At 32.3% G+C, this 18,620-nt stretch overlaps 1 protein-coding gene across 5 annotated transcripts in view; it reads right to left on the bottom strand.

Annotated features, from left to right (window-relative positions):
• Atad2b (ATPase family AAA domain containing 2B) overlaps nt 1-18,620 on the bottom strand; it is a 139,782-nt gene that overhangs the window by 25,220 nt on the left and 95,942 nt on the right. For 3 of the 5 annotated variants that reach the window (XM_005322644.4, XM_078029606.1, XM_078029607.1), the window contains 4 exons: nt 15,693-15,878; nt 7,085-7,220; nt 5,103-5,299; nt 1,664-1,823 (listed from right to left, as the gene is read on the bottom strand). In XM_005322644.4, the coding sequence (XP_005322701.2) occupies nt 1,664-1,823; nt 5,103-5,299; nt 7,085-7,220; nt 15,693-15,878 (679 nt within the window). The remainder of the gene's footprint in view (nt 1-1,663; nt 1,824-5,102; nt 5,300-7,084; nt 7,221-15,692; nt 15,879-18,620) is intronic. The other 2 variants (XM_021724653.3, XM_021724655.3) reach the window with 1 other exon arrangement.

Genomic DNA, 18,620 nt, shown 5'->3' with positions numbered 1-18,620 from the left:
TCAATTCTCAGCACCACATAAAAATAAATAAATAAAATGAAGGTATTTGTGTCCAACTACAACAAAAAAACAAATCGTTAAAAAAAAAGATACATATTCTTTGATCCAAAAATTTTTCATTCTTAATAATTTACTATAAGGCAATAATTAAATATGTACCCCAAACATGTGTTGTAAAAATATTTATCACTGTTTTTACAGGAAAAAAAAACCTAAAATACCTAATATGGCCAATAATAGGGTATTGGCTATTATATTTCATTTTTTTAACATGGGATAAATATATTCATTAATGAATAAGCTGTTTAATAAAATATTAAAGGAATGACAAATTTTATACAAGTCATATAGTCATTTTAGTAAAAAAAATGCAGTATATATTTGATGTACAATACATTCGTGGGGTAAGGGGAAGGAATAACACTAGGATAGGATTGCCAATTATTCTACTTTTCTCCTTTGGTTCTTAGTTTTCATAAGTTTTTCTGTAAGATACATAAAATCAAGATTCAAAAAGCAAAGTAAGCAAACAAAAGCTTTAAGAGTTAAATGCTAATACAAACCTTAGGAACTGTTAAATACCAAATTCTGCTAGACAAACATTTTATTATGCCTCTCAATTTGGAATTAGTATATTTAACTTACTAGCATGGTCTAAATTCAGGAAAAATCCAAGTCATTCTAATACATGACCTAGGTTGAAACTCACTACCCCAAAATACAAAAGTACTTTAAAATATCTTTAGATGATAGAAACTTCATGTTTTAATAATAAGAAGCATTTTACTTGTGTATGATGTCTTAAAGAAACAGAATTCTCAATAATAGAATGAGAAAAAACTGCTCCTGAGAGCTGGGAGTTGGCATGGCACTCTAAGCTTGGCTTCTGTGTATTCAGGTAAAACATGAACAACTTTGCAAAATAGCAGCATCAGACAAGGCCAGTTGCATCATCGTGATGGGCTAAGACAATAGCAAGCCTACTCTGCAATCAGGTCTAAACATAGACAAATTATGAGCATTGCCCTAACCAAAAAAAGAACCTAACCATAATCCTATTTGCATTAATATGAATGACTGCTATTCCTTTACCAATTACAACTTTAGCCCTGCTCCATTCTTCTTCCTGTCTAGGATTTTAAAATATCCCATTCTCAAAATTATCCTACTTCCTAATAGCATCCAATTCCTTGCAAAGTCCCACTCTCTTACACTTTATCCAATTACTTAACAGGCACAAACCCCATATGGTTCCCCATGATGCACAACCTTTCATGCTATAAAAATCCTCTTTGTTTACTATCAACTTATCTTGTTTAACTATAGTTATATCTCTGGTGAACTTCCCTAGAAAGCAATAACAAGATTTAAGTATAAACTGGGATTAGGAATAAAATAATAAAATTACATTAATGATGCCTATAGAATGGTATTAATGATACCTATAGAACAGGTATCATTCTATACAGAAAAGTTTTCTGACATATAAACTTATCCTACTGTAGCTTCCCACAAATTCAAAATTCCCTGTGTTCATCAGGTCTACTGATGCTGACTAAAATAAATAAATAGAGTTTTTGAATTGAATTCTCATTTGCTCAGTTTTCCATTAATCTGAAGAAAATCCCAATATCAAAGTGTACCTGATGCTAAGGATTCTTACCTCCTGGGTCCTTATCTGGATTGTACTCTAAAGCATTGCTACAGATTAGGTCAATATCTTGCAGGAAATCTTTAGCAGTAAGATAATTATGTTTATCAATTTTAGTTATTACTGTTGATAAATCCATTGGTTCTTTGATTACTTCAAGATAATCTGAAACCTAAAAAAAAAACCAGAATATTTTAATGAAAATTATTTAAAATTTTCATATGATCTATTAGTTCAAACAGTACTAATTCTTCAAAAATTAAATCTAGATATTCAAGAAATAAGTATACATAAGAGTAAATTTAATGCTACTTATGTTATTAAGTTTATTCCCTAACATACTTTCCATGAAAAGCTTCAGTTTAAGTCAGATGTAAATCAACTCTGAAATGTTGCTCATCTTGAAATTTGAAACATTGATACCTTTAGTATTATTTTTTAATCCTTGGGTTTATCTGAGAAGAGAATGTATGGGTAAAAGCACCCAATAAACATCATTAAATGTTATCTCAAGAAAAGAAAAGAAAAAAAAACAGAGGAAAATAAAATGCAAAGTTCTTCCGGTAAATCTTTTTAAATTTTTCAGCAAAAGTTTTCTTTTGTAGTTTTATACAGTGAATTGTTTCATGGAAAGTATTTTCCACTCCTTTGGAGTCATTACAAACATTCTGAATCAATAAAATAACAAAACTCAGTATTGTTTCTATAATTAGTGAAAGATTTGCTGGACTTGTCTCTAATATAAACAAATCTACAAAGAAAAATAAAAACTTGTTTGCTTTAGATGCCAATTTTCTGGGAGATAACCCAAAATAAGAGATATTATATCTCTTAACCAAAAAAGAAAACATTCTCAACATACCTATCTATTGCAAATCTCAAATCAAATAAAATAACAGGGTTTGATATAAAAGCAATCTTGCAAGAGTATCTATAAGAACTGATTTCTGAACACAGGGCAATTTCTACTCTGTGAAAATTAGGGTTGGTTTCCTCATGGTTTCAGATGGCATCAATGCCATGATTTTTAAGTTGATACACAGGTGTACACAGATGCATATGTATAATTTGTAAATACGTTTTTCAAATTTCAAGATTACTTATACAAATATTAAGTATGGATATGTGTGAATTAATTTATTTTTCAGTCTCTTAGAGCTAAAAAGCCAGTTAATCTTTTTTTTATATTTATTTTGTAGTTGTATTTTTTAGTTGTAGATAGCATGCCTTTATTTCACTTATTTATTTTTATGTGGTACTGAGGATTGAACTCAGTGCCTCATGTATTTGAGGTGAGCACACTCCCACTTGAGCCAAATCCCCAGCCCCAGTTAATCTCTTTTAGGGCATCAATGGAGCCACAGAAGATAGTTGGACTCTTGGTTCCGGGCATGGTCTGTGTACAAGTAGAAATTACTGAAAAACACTAGAAAAAGTATAGTAATACTTTAATAAAGCCTATGTAATTTAGGCACATATGCTTAATATTAAACTTGAAAGTCTCTAAGGTTTTATTTTTCTGAAGTCTTGCAGTTTGTTTTGGAATTGAAGAAAGTTTTTAGACACTTTAAATTCATTATCAGCACATAACGTTTATGCTTTAGGCTATCTCAGTGTTAGCCTGCTTTCCCCTCTCTATCCTTTCCATATATTCCTGTGTATTCAATTTTAAGAGCAGACAAAAACCAGCAACAGAGTGAACCTGAGAAGAACGAAGAAGAAAATAAGAGAAGCAAACCCTTAAAATAAACTTAATATCTGATCAGTATTTCTATTCTCTTGCACTGCTTTACCATGATTTATAAAACTTTCATTTTATTACAGACAGATATTATTTAAAATCTGACAATCTTTTCTGATTAGAAAGAAAAGAGTTTTCTTGAGCAAAAGCAAAACTGATTTATTCCCAGCAGAGGAAACTGACTTATGCTTTTAAAAAGTGTCAGAATCCAAATATAAAAGTGGAGAGGGCTTTCTTTGCTTATTTAAAACAATCTTCCAAACTGGTTGCTGATTTTAAGATTATCTAAACACACTAGGAGAAAAATGCTCCACAAATATAATTTGCTATTTATTAATTAAAATGCAAATTAGGCATGTCCTGTTATTCTAGTGGGAAAAGATATAAGGGAGCCATGATATAACGTAAAGAATGTGGGCTCTGGGGCAGGGTTTGTGGCTCAGTGGTAGAGCACTTGCCTAGCATGTGTGAGGCACTAGGTTCGACTCTCATATAAATAAAATAAAACAAAGGTCCATCAATATATAAAAAAATATTTTAAAAATATATTTAAAATACAAGAATGTGGGCTTTGAATTTTCAAAAAAATTTTCAAGTCTTGGCTATATCACTTGCCAAAAAGTTTCAATTTCCTCAGTTGCAATGTAAGAATAATAACGACCCTGCAAGAGCAAATTAACAAAGCTATGTACTGCAGATAAAATATTCAAATAAAATTTTAGATAGTCTCTTTATTCCATGAATTGGAAAATAGGTATTGCTAGACTTGCCAGGGGTGGGGGAATGAAGGATAATGCTAACTCATTCTTCACAGTCATAGATGAGGTAATGGATCCAAAGGAATCTGCTCACCAAAAGCACAGATTTCACAATTAGGACGCAACATTAAACTCTGAATCATTTTATAATTCAAGTTTAAAAAAAAAAGAAATTAAAAAAAAAACTTAAAAACTAAAAACACCAAAGCTGTTCAAACATGGAGTCTGAACTTTAAGAAGGCCAGTAAAGATTACATTGTATTCATCCACACACTATATTATCCCAGGATAAAATTTAAAAAAAAAAATTTTTAATCGAGAGTATTACAGTAGATTCCAAATGGAAAATTCCTTTTCTCGTTATGACAAACCATGCTCCCACAAGCACACAAAACAATACATATAGAAAGTGAGAAATTTTCCACTGGGAGCAGAGAAAATCCTTGGAGAGAAAGTTTTAGGTGCATCAGATGTGCTTAATTTCAAACAGCATCACAGCTACAGGCATTTCCAAAATATGAAAGATAAAGAAATTTTCAGGTTCCTCAGGCACCTCTTTCAATGAGGTAAACATAATTTGGGAAATGCCAATATTAATTGGTGCTAATTGGTTAATACTAATATACTCTTTGAAAGCAGGATTTATCCTGGAATAAAAATAGTGTAGTATGGACATTTCATTAAAATAACCTTTAATCCTCCTCTTAAAGAGTATGAGATCACAAAGATCAATAATAATTAAGAGGACATATACAAATTGGTCACTCATTTCATCCAAAAGTCACCAGATGTTTGCTGATGACATTGATAGTTATCACTTGGATTAAAATTTTACAGGCTAGGGGTAATATTCATCCATGCCTTTGCTTTTTTTCCTTCCAAAAAAAGATGTCATTATTTTTTTTCTTTTAGCCAGTTCAACTTCACTGTTTGCACACTACTGAAACAAGACCTCTTCAATATCCACCGGTTTGCTGAAGATGTTAAAGCGTTTATCTGTGGCCAGCCTCTTGGTTACATCCCTGAGAAACAACCGCAATTCTCTTAAAGTATTTTCCTCCTGGTCCTCCATCCGATTTTTTTCTGATTCTGACAACTGACGAGGTGGAGAAGGTAGTGCAAGAGGAAGCACTTCCATAGCACAAAGAGCTAAATAAAAGAGAAAAAAATGTTAAGATCCCAGCAGGGTGGAACCTCAATCACTTTTCTGGTACCCTCTCAAAATATTCTTTAAAGAGAAGGAGAATTTTAGATATATGTGAGCCATGCAAATCCAGCAAGTAAAAATTTGAATAGAAACAAAAAGTTTGGCTTCATTTTATAAAATAACTCACAATAGGACCCCTTTAAAGGACAAATTACATGATTTTAAATAATTTGTAATGTTAATTACATACAACTTATAAAAAATACTTCAAATTAACATAAATACCTTAAAATATTATACAGATTTTCTTAAGCCAACCTTGTAGCCATATATGGGGCTTCTTGAAATGGAGGAGCCATATATGAGAAATCTAGTGGGCAAGTGACAATTTTTTGATACCTCCTATCCCCAAAAGAATTATAATTTAAGACAGGTCCTTTTACCCTGATATTCTGACCACTACAAAGTAGGGATAGTAAATAACACTTTTAAGGAAGGAACAACAACAAAAAAAGTAGAAACTAAAAAAGGAATCCCAAAGTCATTGAAGAGATGGGAAGCCAGTCTAAAGTGTTATATGTATAATAGTATGTACCCTAAGACAAACCAGAAATCTTCTTAGAAGGTAAAATATTAACTTTCCTAAACATAATACAATCTTTCTGTCATGACACTGAAACTCAGGATTAAAATGATACATATTTTTACTAATTTCTAAATAGCTGTTAAGATGAAAGCAAAAGTCAACAGAAGCAATTCAAAAAGAAAAAGAATTACACTAACCTTAAACAAAAAAATTCAGAGTTTTGGAACTAAAAATATATCTAAGTGTATGAAGGACTAAAATGAATCATTTTTATGATGAAATATTTAAAATACTGATATTTATTTTCACAGGAAGCCACACCAATAATCAGAGAGTATAACTTACATAATGAATTTCCCAAGGTTTCTTGAAGAAAAAGACCCACAACTATAGCAATCTGGATAGGCGTTCATTATTAAAACACTGAGAAAATTTGGAAAGGAGCCAAAAAAGGGCAAAATTATCAAAATGCTAAATAATATAACCAATGAAAAACAAAAAGGGAGAAAATTATGAAATTTGGCAGGGATGGGAAATATAATTAATATCCTACAAGGACACAAGAAACATTGAAAAAACAAGGGGAAAGCGGGAAAATTGCTATTTTAAAGAAGAGGCTGAAAGATTAAGAAAGCCAATCTTCTCCTTTATGCATCTTCAAAAATGGGAAAAGAAATCTTTTTGAGTGATTCAGAATGCAGTCCTTACCTAAAATAAGGAACTGAAATCTGACATATTCTTAAACCCTTCTTAAAGCTATGAGTTTGAATCCAAGAAAAATCTAATGCTTAAAACAAAGCTATGATAGGCCAAATGCTACATAATGGTTGCTAAATAGGTATTTGAAAAATCAATAAATAAACAAAGAAAGACTAATGTTCTAACCAGCGAATTTAACCTACCCTGGTTCACAAAGTCATTAGCACAACACCTGGTATTCACAGTGTACCAGTTCACATCCTGGGAAATCTAACTGAGGATCTGGATGAGAGGGATGAGAAGTTCTCTTTTAACAAAGCTTTAATGAGGCTATACTTCCCAATCTGTCAGGTAAAGACAATGGCCACTTTTTAAAAATAAATAATAATCTAACAAACTGTCTTCACTTGTATAAAGAAAGGATTAAAAAAAAATTGACTCCAAGAAAGTGTAGTTCTTAACTCCATGCTCCCTTATTTTCCTAACAGCTTTAGGAACTTACCAGTGTGTTTCCTTCGTGGTGGTGGCATTGATGCCTGATTGAGAATCAGTTCCTGGAAAAATTTCCTTCTGTCTTCTTCAACAGGCCTTTGAATATACAAGACCTCTTCATACTGTATTCTAAAGATACACTTAACCTACACATACATACACACACACACAAAGACATTGAATATATAGAGAATTAAGAGCACACATATACCAAATTGCAATTTCTTCAACTTCCAGTACTGTTTTCAATATTCATATAACATTCATGAACTGAACAAGAATAGAAGATTGTCCAGTTACCCAAAACACTAATAAATGATACTATATCTGGAAGAGTTGTATGATAATAACAAAAATGATTGTAGCAAAAAGTTGATAATATTCAGATGGCAACACCCTCAAGAGCTTTTTTATAGGTGGACACAATATCTTTATTTTACATTTATGTGGTGCTGAGGATGGAACCCAGTGACTCATGCATGCTAGATGAGCACTCTATTAATGAGCCACAACCCCAGCCCTGAAGAGCTTTTACATAAGAGCTGAAAAAGTAATTAACTCAAATCTACAATAGGAACTAGAAGGTCATTTAAGCTACCTTCTCTTATCCTTATGTTTCTTTGTATTTCCTATCCACTGACTTCATAGCCTATGTTCTTTTTTATACCAAGTCTAATTCACTGTATCCTCTGGAATCCTGTTTCTATTGCAAATAAACTAGACCTCTGACCTCTTCACAGAGTGTTCTGACACCACCTTCCATGAAAATTCTAAAGCAAAAAAACCCAGTCATTCTCACATTCCCCAGTTCCTTCAACCTGGTGATTACCTACCTCACATCTGTTTACCTGCTTTATAAAGACTTGACCCCAGATTTTCCCATTCTGAGATATGCAATTTAAGTCCTCTTTACATCATCTTTATTTTTCACCATTAAGTTAACACTTCAGTTTATATTTTTTTGGAAGGTCTATCTTTTGCCATCTAGACACCAAACTCCTCGTGAGCAAACACCATTTCTTATTCATTTATTTTTCTATAATACCACTATCAATTGAATATAGCATTTGTTGTTGTTGTTGCTGCTGTTGTTTTGGCAGTACTGAGGATTGAACCCAAGGGTGCTCTACCACTGAGGTACATCATCAATCCTTTTTTAATTCTGAGACATGGTCTTGCTAAGTTGCCAAGGCTGGTCTTGAACTTACAATCTTCTTGCCTCAGCCTCCTGAATAGCTGAAATTACAGGCATGAACCACTGTGCCCAGCTATAACAATTCTTAAGAAGCATGTATTGAATGAGTAAATACATTCTTATTAATTTTGTTACCCAACCCATGTCAAATTGGAAAAAGCAAATAAAAAAGAACTAAGAAGTACCAACCATAACAATGTGGAAATACTGGATTAGGATTCAAGATATCAGATTCTAACCTCAATACAGCCAATACAGTTGTGGTAAACTTTGGATAATTTATTTGGTTTGCCATTTCTAGCCACCTACTGGATTAATTCTATGAAGTGAACACAAGAATTTCATAAATGTTACATCATTAAATCTTTATAACAATGAGGTATGTATTATTCCTTTATTTACAGATGATGAAATTTGGGGTCAGAAAGATTTTAAATTATTTGGCTCAAGGTCACAAAGTGCATAAAGCCTAAGTGCCTTTTCCAGCTCTGAAATTCTGAGAAAAGAAACAAGGAAAGGTAGACATCAGAATTTAAAATCTGGAGGAGGAATTATTATGTCAACTCAAATCCAAGTCATTTAAAAGATTTTTAAATTTCACTTGTTTCCTTCTAGTGTTTTGTGTAGGCTACCTTCATGCACATTTCCCTCCAACCCTTTGATCTATGCTTTGCTGGCCCTTCTTTGAAAATTTTGGAAGCAAATTTACTATAGCATGTACTGTGTGCCAAACATCATGCCAGACACTGCAATTATAAAATTGAAGAAAACATGCTTGCTTCTTGTTGTCAAAGATCTTAGAGTCTCAGAAGAAAGCACATAATATCATGATGGAAGAGCTATGAGAGGGGTAGCAAACACACAGGGGAGACTCTGCGAGGGGCAGGGGTACAGAGGCATTACATAGTATATAGCAGAAAGGGCTTACACATTGACTGGATATTAAAAAGTAAACAGAAATAACATGATTCTATTCAAGAGTCACGGTTTTTTTTTTAATACTCTTTAGTTTTAGTTTTAAATACTCTTTCTTCTGATCATTTTCAACATTAATTCATACTGAAGAATGGTTCTTATAATTCCCTGAATAAACCATGCTCTCTTTCTCATTGGTACATGCTATTTTCTTTCCTGAAATCTTTTAATTTTTTCCTTCTTCAAATGTTTTTTTTTTTTGTAATTGGTGGAGTGAACTGTACACAACAGTGGGATCCATTAAGTCATATTCCTAACACACATGCGTGTGCATATGGCTGCGTGCATGCACACGCGTACACACACTCACACACACTGACATAATAATCTATCTCTTTCTCTAGTACCTTTCCTGGAAAGATCCACTTGCTCTACTCTACTGAACACCTTCTTTTCTTGTTCTTGTTACATTAATCCTAAACCCTTACTCATGCTATTAGAAACTGATGCTTTCTGGGAGACTCCTGGGTTTTCTAGGCACGCATTCGATATTTCTCATCAAGTTTTTTTTTTTTAAACACTTTAATGATTTTTAGTAAATTTGTACAATTGTACAAATATCACATGCCAGTTTTAGAACATTTTTATTAATCCCCAAAAGCTTCCTCATGTCTAATTATAATTAATCCTCACTTATACTCATACATATCAACCCAATGACTACTGACAAACTTTCCGTCTCTAGAGATTTGCCTCTTCTAGAAATTTCATATCATATGTTATCTTTTGTATCTAGATTCTCTTGCTCACATGTATCTTCAGGTTTGTCCAAGTTTTAGTGTGTATCACTATTTCATTCTACTTATTGCTGAACAGTATTTGACTTTATGTACATATCACATTACATTAGCCATTTATCAAGTAATGAACATATAGGCTGGTTCATTTTTTGGTTATTATAAATAATACCACTAGGAGCATTCACATACAAGAGCCTTTGTGTTAATGTTTTCATTTCTTTTATGTAGATACCTAGGAATAGAACCCCTGAGTCGCTCCATACATTTATGTTTAACTTTGGAAAGTGGCTGTACCATTATTCAATCCCACCTGCAGTGTACAAGGACTCAAGTTTCTCTATATCCTTGCCAACACTTGGCACTATCTGTCTTTTTGAATATAGCTATTCTAGTGGGCTACAGCAGTAGTTCATTCCTGGATGACTAATGACATAGCACCTTTCACAGGCTTATTAGCCATTTATAAATTCTCATATGAACATCACAAAAGAGGAATCATACAATATTCATCATTTTGTGAATGACTTATGTCACTTGGCATAATGCCTTCAAGGTACCTATGTTGCAGCATGTACCAAAATGTCTTTCTTTTTAATGTTCCATTGTTTGTATATGCCGCATTTTATTTATTCATTGATTTGTCAATAGACATTATGGTTGTTTCCACTTTTAGCTACTATGAATAATATTGCCATGAACTCGAGTACATAAATACCTGTTCAAGTCCCTGCTTTCAACATTTTTGGGTATATACCCAGAAATTGTCTTGCTGGATCATATGGAAGCTGTGTTTAATTTTCTAAGTAATTGCCTTGGTATCTTCTATAGCAACTGCAAAATTTTACATTCCCACCAGCAATGCACAAGGATTCCAATGTCTTCACGTTCCTCCCAACACTTGTTCTCTGTAGTTTGTGTGTTTTTAAATAATAGCCATCCTGATGAGTATGAAGTGGTGTCTCACTGTGGTTTTGATTTGCATTTCCCTAATGACCAGAGATGCTGAGCATCTTTTTACATGCTTGTTGTCCCATTTGTATATCTTCTTTGTAGAAATATCTATTCAAGTTCTTCACTGATTTTTGAATCACTTTTATTTTTTTAACGTTTTTTGTTATGCTTTGCTTGTCATTGTTAAGCTGTGCTTTATACACCCTAGAACTCAATCCTTATTAAATTTATGATTTCCAAGTATCTGTTCCCATTTGTGGGTCTGCTTTCATTCTGTTGATAGCGCCCACTGATGCCAAAAAAAATTTAATTTTTATGAGTTCCAACCTACTTAGTTTATCTTGTCTGTACTTTTGGTGTCATATGCAAGAATTCACTGTCAAATTCAGAGTCCTAAAGCTTTGCTCCTATGTTTACATTTAATACTCTTTAAGTTTCAGGTATTAAATTTAGATTTTGATCCATTTTGAGTTAATTTTGTATATCCAACATTAATTTTTTGCATGTGGTTATCCAAGTTCCCCAGTACTGCTTCTTGAAAAGACCATCTTTTCTGCATTGCACGGTCTTGAAACCCTTGTCAAAAATCATCTAATGGAGTCTTTTCATTATTAAGTTTTAAGAGTTTTTTTATATGTGCTTGATTTAAGTCATTTATCAGATAGGTGATCTATTTGATATATTTTCTCCAATCTCTGACTTGCTTCTTTTTTCCTGTTGCATCCTGGGACTTGAACCCAAGGCCTCATGGATATTAGACAAGTACTCTACTCCTGAAGCACATCACCAGCATACATTTTCTTTCTTCTTCTTCTTTTTTTTAAATGTTCTCTCTTAAAAGAGTAGAGTTTTTTGACTATTTTTTGGTTTTGTTGTTTTTTAAATATTTTTTAGTTGTCAATGGACCTTTAATATTTATTTATTTATTTATTCAGTTATTCATTTATTCATTTATATGTGGTGCTAAGAATTGAACCCAGTGCCTCCTCACACATGCTTGGCAAATGCTTTATCACTGAACCATAACCCCACTCTAAGAGTAGAGTTTTTATTTTTTTCTTTTATGTATCATACTTTTTATATGTCCTATTACTATAACTGCACATCTATTATACTTTAATTATTTCTAATTTTTTTCAGTTGTAGATGGACATAATACATTTATTGTATTTTAATTTTTTAATGTCTCTCTTCCCACTCAACTTTAATTCTCGTGGAGCAGTAAATGTCTTTTTGTTTCTCACCTATTTTATTCATTCATTCAACAAAGATTTACTGTACTAGAAATATGTATGCATATATAGGTCTGTTTGTGTTTATATGAATATCCAGAGACTGTGTTAGGGAGTTAGACACTGTGGACAGAAGACTAAAGAAAACAGAAATTGGGGTTTGGGGTAGTGGCTTAGTGGTAGAGTGTTTGCCTAGTATGTGTGAGGCACTGGATTTGATTCTCAGCACCACATAAAAATAAATTTAAAAAAAAATAAAGTTCTATCAACAACTGAAAAAAATTTAAAAATAAAACAGAGATTGACCTGCCTTAAGTAAATTCAGACTTACTAGTACACTGCATTGCAAATAATAGGCACTTAATAAATTTTTGCTGAATGAACAATGATTTTAACTTGATGAATATCACTCCTCAGCATCACAACATCCAGTAACTACTTCTATGGAGTCTTAGAGAATGTCAGGCAATTTAGGTACACGACCTTTGGAATTAGGAAAACCTGAGGTAAAATATTTACTTTCCCATACTAGCTGTGAGACCCCAGGCAAGTTACTTTACTCCCATTAGTTTCTGTTAGTCTGTGAGTCCAGTTAATCTAAAGCAATGATTTCCCAAAAAAAAGTTTAGAATCATATCAATTAAAATTTGAAAATATTCTCTCCAGAATATTTACCTAAATACAGTATTCTATTATTTCTATTATAAAACATAAATAGACAAAATATTTAAGACAATTTGAAAAATAAACATGAATAAAAGTATAAACTTATTTGGGGGAACAACTGGACTATAAGAGAGAAAGATATATACAAAGAAACATTTACAAGACAATGTAAAAAGGGCTCTAAAAGATGAGACTGTCATTTTGGCTCTCTATCAAAGCACTACTTCCACTGGGAATAATTCTTTTTTGAGGGGGGAGGGATATGGAGGGATTGAACTCAGGGTGACTCGCCCACTGAGCCACATCCCCAGCCCTCTATTTTATTTAGAGACGGGTCTTCACTGAATTGCTTAGCACCTTGCTCTTGTTGAGATTGACTCTGAACTCCCATTCCTCCTGCCTCAGCCTCCCAAGCTGCTGGGATTACAGGCAAGTACCACCACACCCAGCCGGAAATAATTCTTTTGGTTTTTTTTTTTATTTTTAAAAGCTGAGAAAACCTTAAACCTTTTCCTTTCATCTTTGAATAATGGATTTGTTTTCTGATTAGAAGAGTAGCATTGATTCCAGAAGATTTACAAAATGACAATTAAAAAGCATGTTATATGATCAGAAGTCTCAGAGAATTTCCATAATACTCACTTCACAAAATATGAGTAACATTAGTACTTGATTAATAAGGGCTAAATATACAGAACATAAAGTGAGAAAAGAAAGTTGTACTCTCAGGATTTGATGCTAGTAAATTACTAATATTTTAGATACTAATTTAGGGTACTGGTAAACAAATAATGAAAAACCTTATTTAGTCAGAATACATTTTTTAAAATTTTAGTTGTAGGTGGACACAATATCTTTATTTTATTTATTTATTTTTATGTGGCACTGGGATATAAACCCAGGGCCTCACACATGGGAGGCAAATGCTCTACCACTGAGTTACAACCCAGTACACTCTTTGAATCCATTGAAAAGTCCGACAACAGCGGGCTGGGGTTGTGGCTCTGTGGTAGAGCACTTGCCTAGAACATGTGAGGCCCTGGGTTCAATCCTCAGCACCACATATAAATAAATTAATTAAATTAAGGTTTAAAAAAAGAAAAAATTTTTTAAAAGTCCGAAAACATAGTAACTTTCAAAATGTATATGATATAATAATGTTAGCTTTGAAATATTAAACCGAAAGTAACAAATACATATGTACATGCACAACAGTAGCAAGCAACAGTAGCAAGTCAATAAACTCAAAAGTTGTCTTTTTTTTTTTTTTTTTGTATTAGGGATTAAACTCAGGGGCACTTAACCACTGAGCCACATTCCCAGCCCTTTTTTGTATTTTATTTAGAGAGAGTCTCATTGAGTTGCTCAGGGCCTCAATAAGTTGCTGAAACTGGCTTTGAACTCATGATCCTCCCGACTCAGCCCCCAAGCTGCTGGGATTACAGGCATGTGCCACCACGCATGGCTCAAAAGACTTATTTTATAAAATTTTAAGACAATATAGAAGGAAATTTCCAGGGAATTATTATGTTCTCAACTGGAATGTTTAATTTCCCAAATATTTTTTTTATGTTTTCTCTTTCTGTTTATAAAGTTTTAAAACTAATTGACAGAGAGGATCTAACTTTAAAAGTTGTTCCTAGGTTATGTCCAGATTCAGTCCATTCTTTCAAATCAACTTCAACTGCATTCATACTTTATAATACTAATACTAAACATTTTATAGCTTTATGATCTGAAAAATAAGTTTCCATACATTGGCTTATACTAACAACACTATCTAATATCCACATTCTATAAATAAGAAACTTGAGATTATTCTATCTTCATATATTTATCCAAGATCAAAAGACTATAATAAGTTAGTACCTTGGTTTTTCTGACTCTTACTGCTAAATTTCATTGCCCTGTATGATTATAAACATTTTGATTAATGGTTTTCATGTACTATCAGATTTTGAATAACCAAAAATAAATTTTTCTAAACTTAATATACTTCCTTATAAGAGCAGTAAATAATTCAAATTCATATTAGCAAAATAGCTAATGAAAGCTGAGACATAAAAGAAGTCAGTACACAAATACCTTAATCATAAAATTTAACATAATCAGGATTTATATTATAACATTAAAACATCTAAATACTTTATATCATCATTCCTACTGTGTCAACTAGGCAAAATATTTCTAAGCACTTCTCAAGGAGACTATTCGATGACCCAATAAGCATAGAATATTAAGACAATTTTTTAAAAATAATCTCATTCACATGAGTTGATACACCAATTTCTTTTCTGAATCAATTGTGATTTTCCCTTTGATTTGAACTCAAAAGCTAAATTTCATGTTTTAAAAATATACATATTAGATAATATACAACTTAATGTGATGCTATTAATAAAAGAACTAAAAAGTCAAATCCCACCAAATTTCCTCACAGGTAATTTAAAATAATTATAAGGCAACAGATGATGAAAGAGCTAAGATTTTCTTAGAAGGCTCTCTCTCTATATGTCAGATTCTGTTCTAAGCATGAATCATCACAATCTTCAAAACTTACGAAGACATTACTACTATACTAAAAAAAAAACTGAGGGCTGGGGTTATAGCTAGGCGGCAGAGTGCTTGCCTCGTACACGTGAGGCACTGGATTCGATCCTCAGCACCACATAAAAATAATAAAGTAAAGACATTGTGTCCATATTTTTAAAAATAAATTAAAAAGGAAAGAAACTGAAATTTGAAACATTAAATAACTTGCCTGTTTCACATGGCTAATAAGTAGTATAACCAGGATACGAAACTTGACATTTTGTATATAAACAATATAATTGGAAAAAATATTTAATTAGTTCTTACCTCTTCAGGCAATTCACTGTACATGGTTTCAGAGGTAGACAATAAAAATATGGGTGAAAATGATGGTATATCTTGTAGCAATGTCAGAAAAGTTGCTCTCACAGTTTCACTGACAGCTTCCCACCAATCGCCAATGTGAGGCATGTAAACAATACTAGGTACTGTTCTTCGAGCTTCTCGAAATATCTAATTAAGGAAAGAATTGGCATTTAAAAACTCAAATTCATTATTCTACAGTCTACCCAGCAACGCCTAGATATATAAAATGTCTCAGGCTTGTTTCTTCACTAAGTTTCAGTCCCCAATTTTAACTTTTTCAAGCTATGATGCACAAGCTTTATATAAGCTTCTATACTCTTGCCCCAACAAAAAAGGGTATTTTTTGCCACTTAACTATTCCTATTTGCTATATATTAATAGTATAAAAGTATGAAATTACTCTGCTTATCTATATCATGTAGAGATAATAAAGCAAAACTTCACTATAAAATATGCTGCAAATAAAGAGATAAACATACAACCAGTCACCCACATTAGAGCATTATCAGTCAGCTTTACATAAAGAAGAAAAGGACAACACAATTGAAATGTTTGTGCACAATGTCTAAAATCACTCAATATATGAATTAAATAAACATTTTTAGCCAAGATGCACCACCCTAGAACTTAAAATGAACTACCTGCTGATACACTTATTCACCTCTTCCCATAACCTTAACTTCAATCTTTCATAAAGTAGTCATAAAATACTCTTAGTTCTCTAAAGTCCAATAAGTAAATTAGTAAAAAACTCTTGAGATATCTTCATTGTCCGAAAATACAAAATGAAGTTTTCCTCAGTAATTAAAAAGATTCTGAATCACAGTTTCAGTCACACTCTGCAAACATATACCAGTAAGGTTCAGGTTTGGCGATTAGCAAACTGCCAAGCAGAACTACAATCCTCCACATGTAAGTCAACAGCTCAATAGTCCATCAAAAAATTCTTGAATGTTAATACTATATCTCTTCATTACTTTTAACAAATTTAGGTATGAATGCAAAAATCTGACTATCCTTTTCCAATTTAATGTGAGAATTCTATTCCTAAAATTCCCCACTGATTCTCCCTTACTGTAATACACTTTGATTCACCAATGTAATGTAGCAGATACAGAAATAAGAATTTAACATTAAAAAATGATTAGGATTATCAGAAAATTCCCTAAGAATCAAAAGAATTATTATTTTTTAATGAGTAAGCTTACCACTTACATGGATTTATTAAATAATATTTTACTTTGTTTGGATCTGCTGTAGAAAACAAAATGCAGGGCCAATTCAGTAGTAAACCAGATGAACAAAGCTCAAATAAAAATTTCTCCCCAAATTTGAAGAGATGTGGATGTTATGATCTCTCATATCAAAAGGAATATTTGTTCCCTTATTTAATATTTGCATATCCACCAATCCAGAACAGCTGCACAGTACAACTTCTTCAGGAGTCTCAAGTTTTGACCTTTTCCGTACATACACTCTCCTATCCTGAATCATGAAAATCCAAGGATTTTTACTCAAAAAAAAAAAAAAAAAAAAAGTAAGAAAAAAACCAAACATCAATATTGTCAAAAGGAAATAAACATACAGGAGCACAAAGGCAACTGAGATATTTGTTTTTTTAAAAAACAAAAAATTATTACATGCCACTCAAATCAGGCATGGTATGAAGAAGATGGTGACCAACACATTTTGTCGCTTTCTAGTTCTCCACTCTTTGCAGGAAAAATTGGGGAGAACCCAAGGAAAGAAAAATGATCTTATGAAAAAGAATAAGGAGCTATATAGCTTATTGAAAAAACTTATAAACCTAACCACCTAATTCAGCTATGCAAGTCACCACATGCGCAGGGTGCAAGAGAAATGAGAAAACATGCCTTTAAAAAAATGAATTTTGACTTCATGTCAGTTCTTCTAGGTTAGGTTTTCCAGGAATACATGTAGAGAATATCCAGCCATTACAAAGTGTGAGAGAGGATGAGCAGAGCAAAAGAAGGTTAAGGGATAATAAGAACTTCACAGAGCCAGAAGTTAAATACTGCAGTACTATAAGTGTTTCAACTACATTAAAAGGCTGAACTAGATAAAAGCATCACCAGCTTGAAAAGAGATGGGGTTTTGTTTTTACTTCTTTCTTCTTTTCATTAAGCCTCTCAAAATTAACAAACTGAACATAATATTCTCCCTATTTCCAAAACCTTGAGGAAAATATCATTTTCTTGGTAGACTTTTAAAATTATATTTAAAACCTAAAACAGAAAAATAATCAGACAAATCTAAGACAAAGAAAAGCAAAAAAATTTAGGATTTCTGATTCATCAGTATAATTAAGTGAACTGAGAATTAACCTAACTAACTACATGAGATAACTATATCCAGAGAACATTTTTGTAATTTTTCTCCTAATTCTTTAGGTAGAAACCATCCTTAGAGAAAAATTAAAAAGCATCACTAAAATAAGTTTTATTTTAATTTCTTACTTGTAATCTCAGAATATTAAAATAAACCTTCATGTTGTCTTTAAATATGTAACTGGCTTGTTCTATTTTTCCAGTTCTTTTTTTTGTTAATATTTATTCTTAAGCATTAGGTGGACACAATCTTTATTTTACATTTATGTGGTGCTGAGGATTGAACCCAGTGCCTTGTGCATGCTAGGCAAGCACTCTACCACTGAGCCACAACCACAACCCCTATTTTTCCAGTTCTTATAATAAAAAACTCAAAAAGACAGAGTCTGAGAGGAATGGGGCTATAGCTCAGTGGCAGAGCTCTTGCCTAGCATGCCTAAGGCACTGGGTTCAATCCGCAGCACCACATAAAAATAAACAAATAAAATAAAGGCATTCTGTCCATCTACAGCTACAAAAAAAATTTTTTTTTTAATTTAAA

This window comes from Ictidomys tridecemlineatus, chromosome 12, assembly GCF_052094955.1.
Source record: "Ictidomys tridecemlineatus isolate mIctTri1 chromosome 12, mIctTri1.hap1, whole genome shotgun sequence".
NCBI classification, from domain to species: Eukaryota; Metazoa; Chordata; class Mammalia; order Rodentia; family Sciuridae; genus Ictidomys; species Ictidomys tridecemlineatus.
This window is presented reverse-complemented; position numbering and strand designations above follow the sequence as displayed.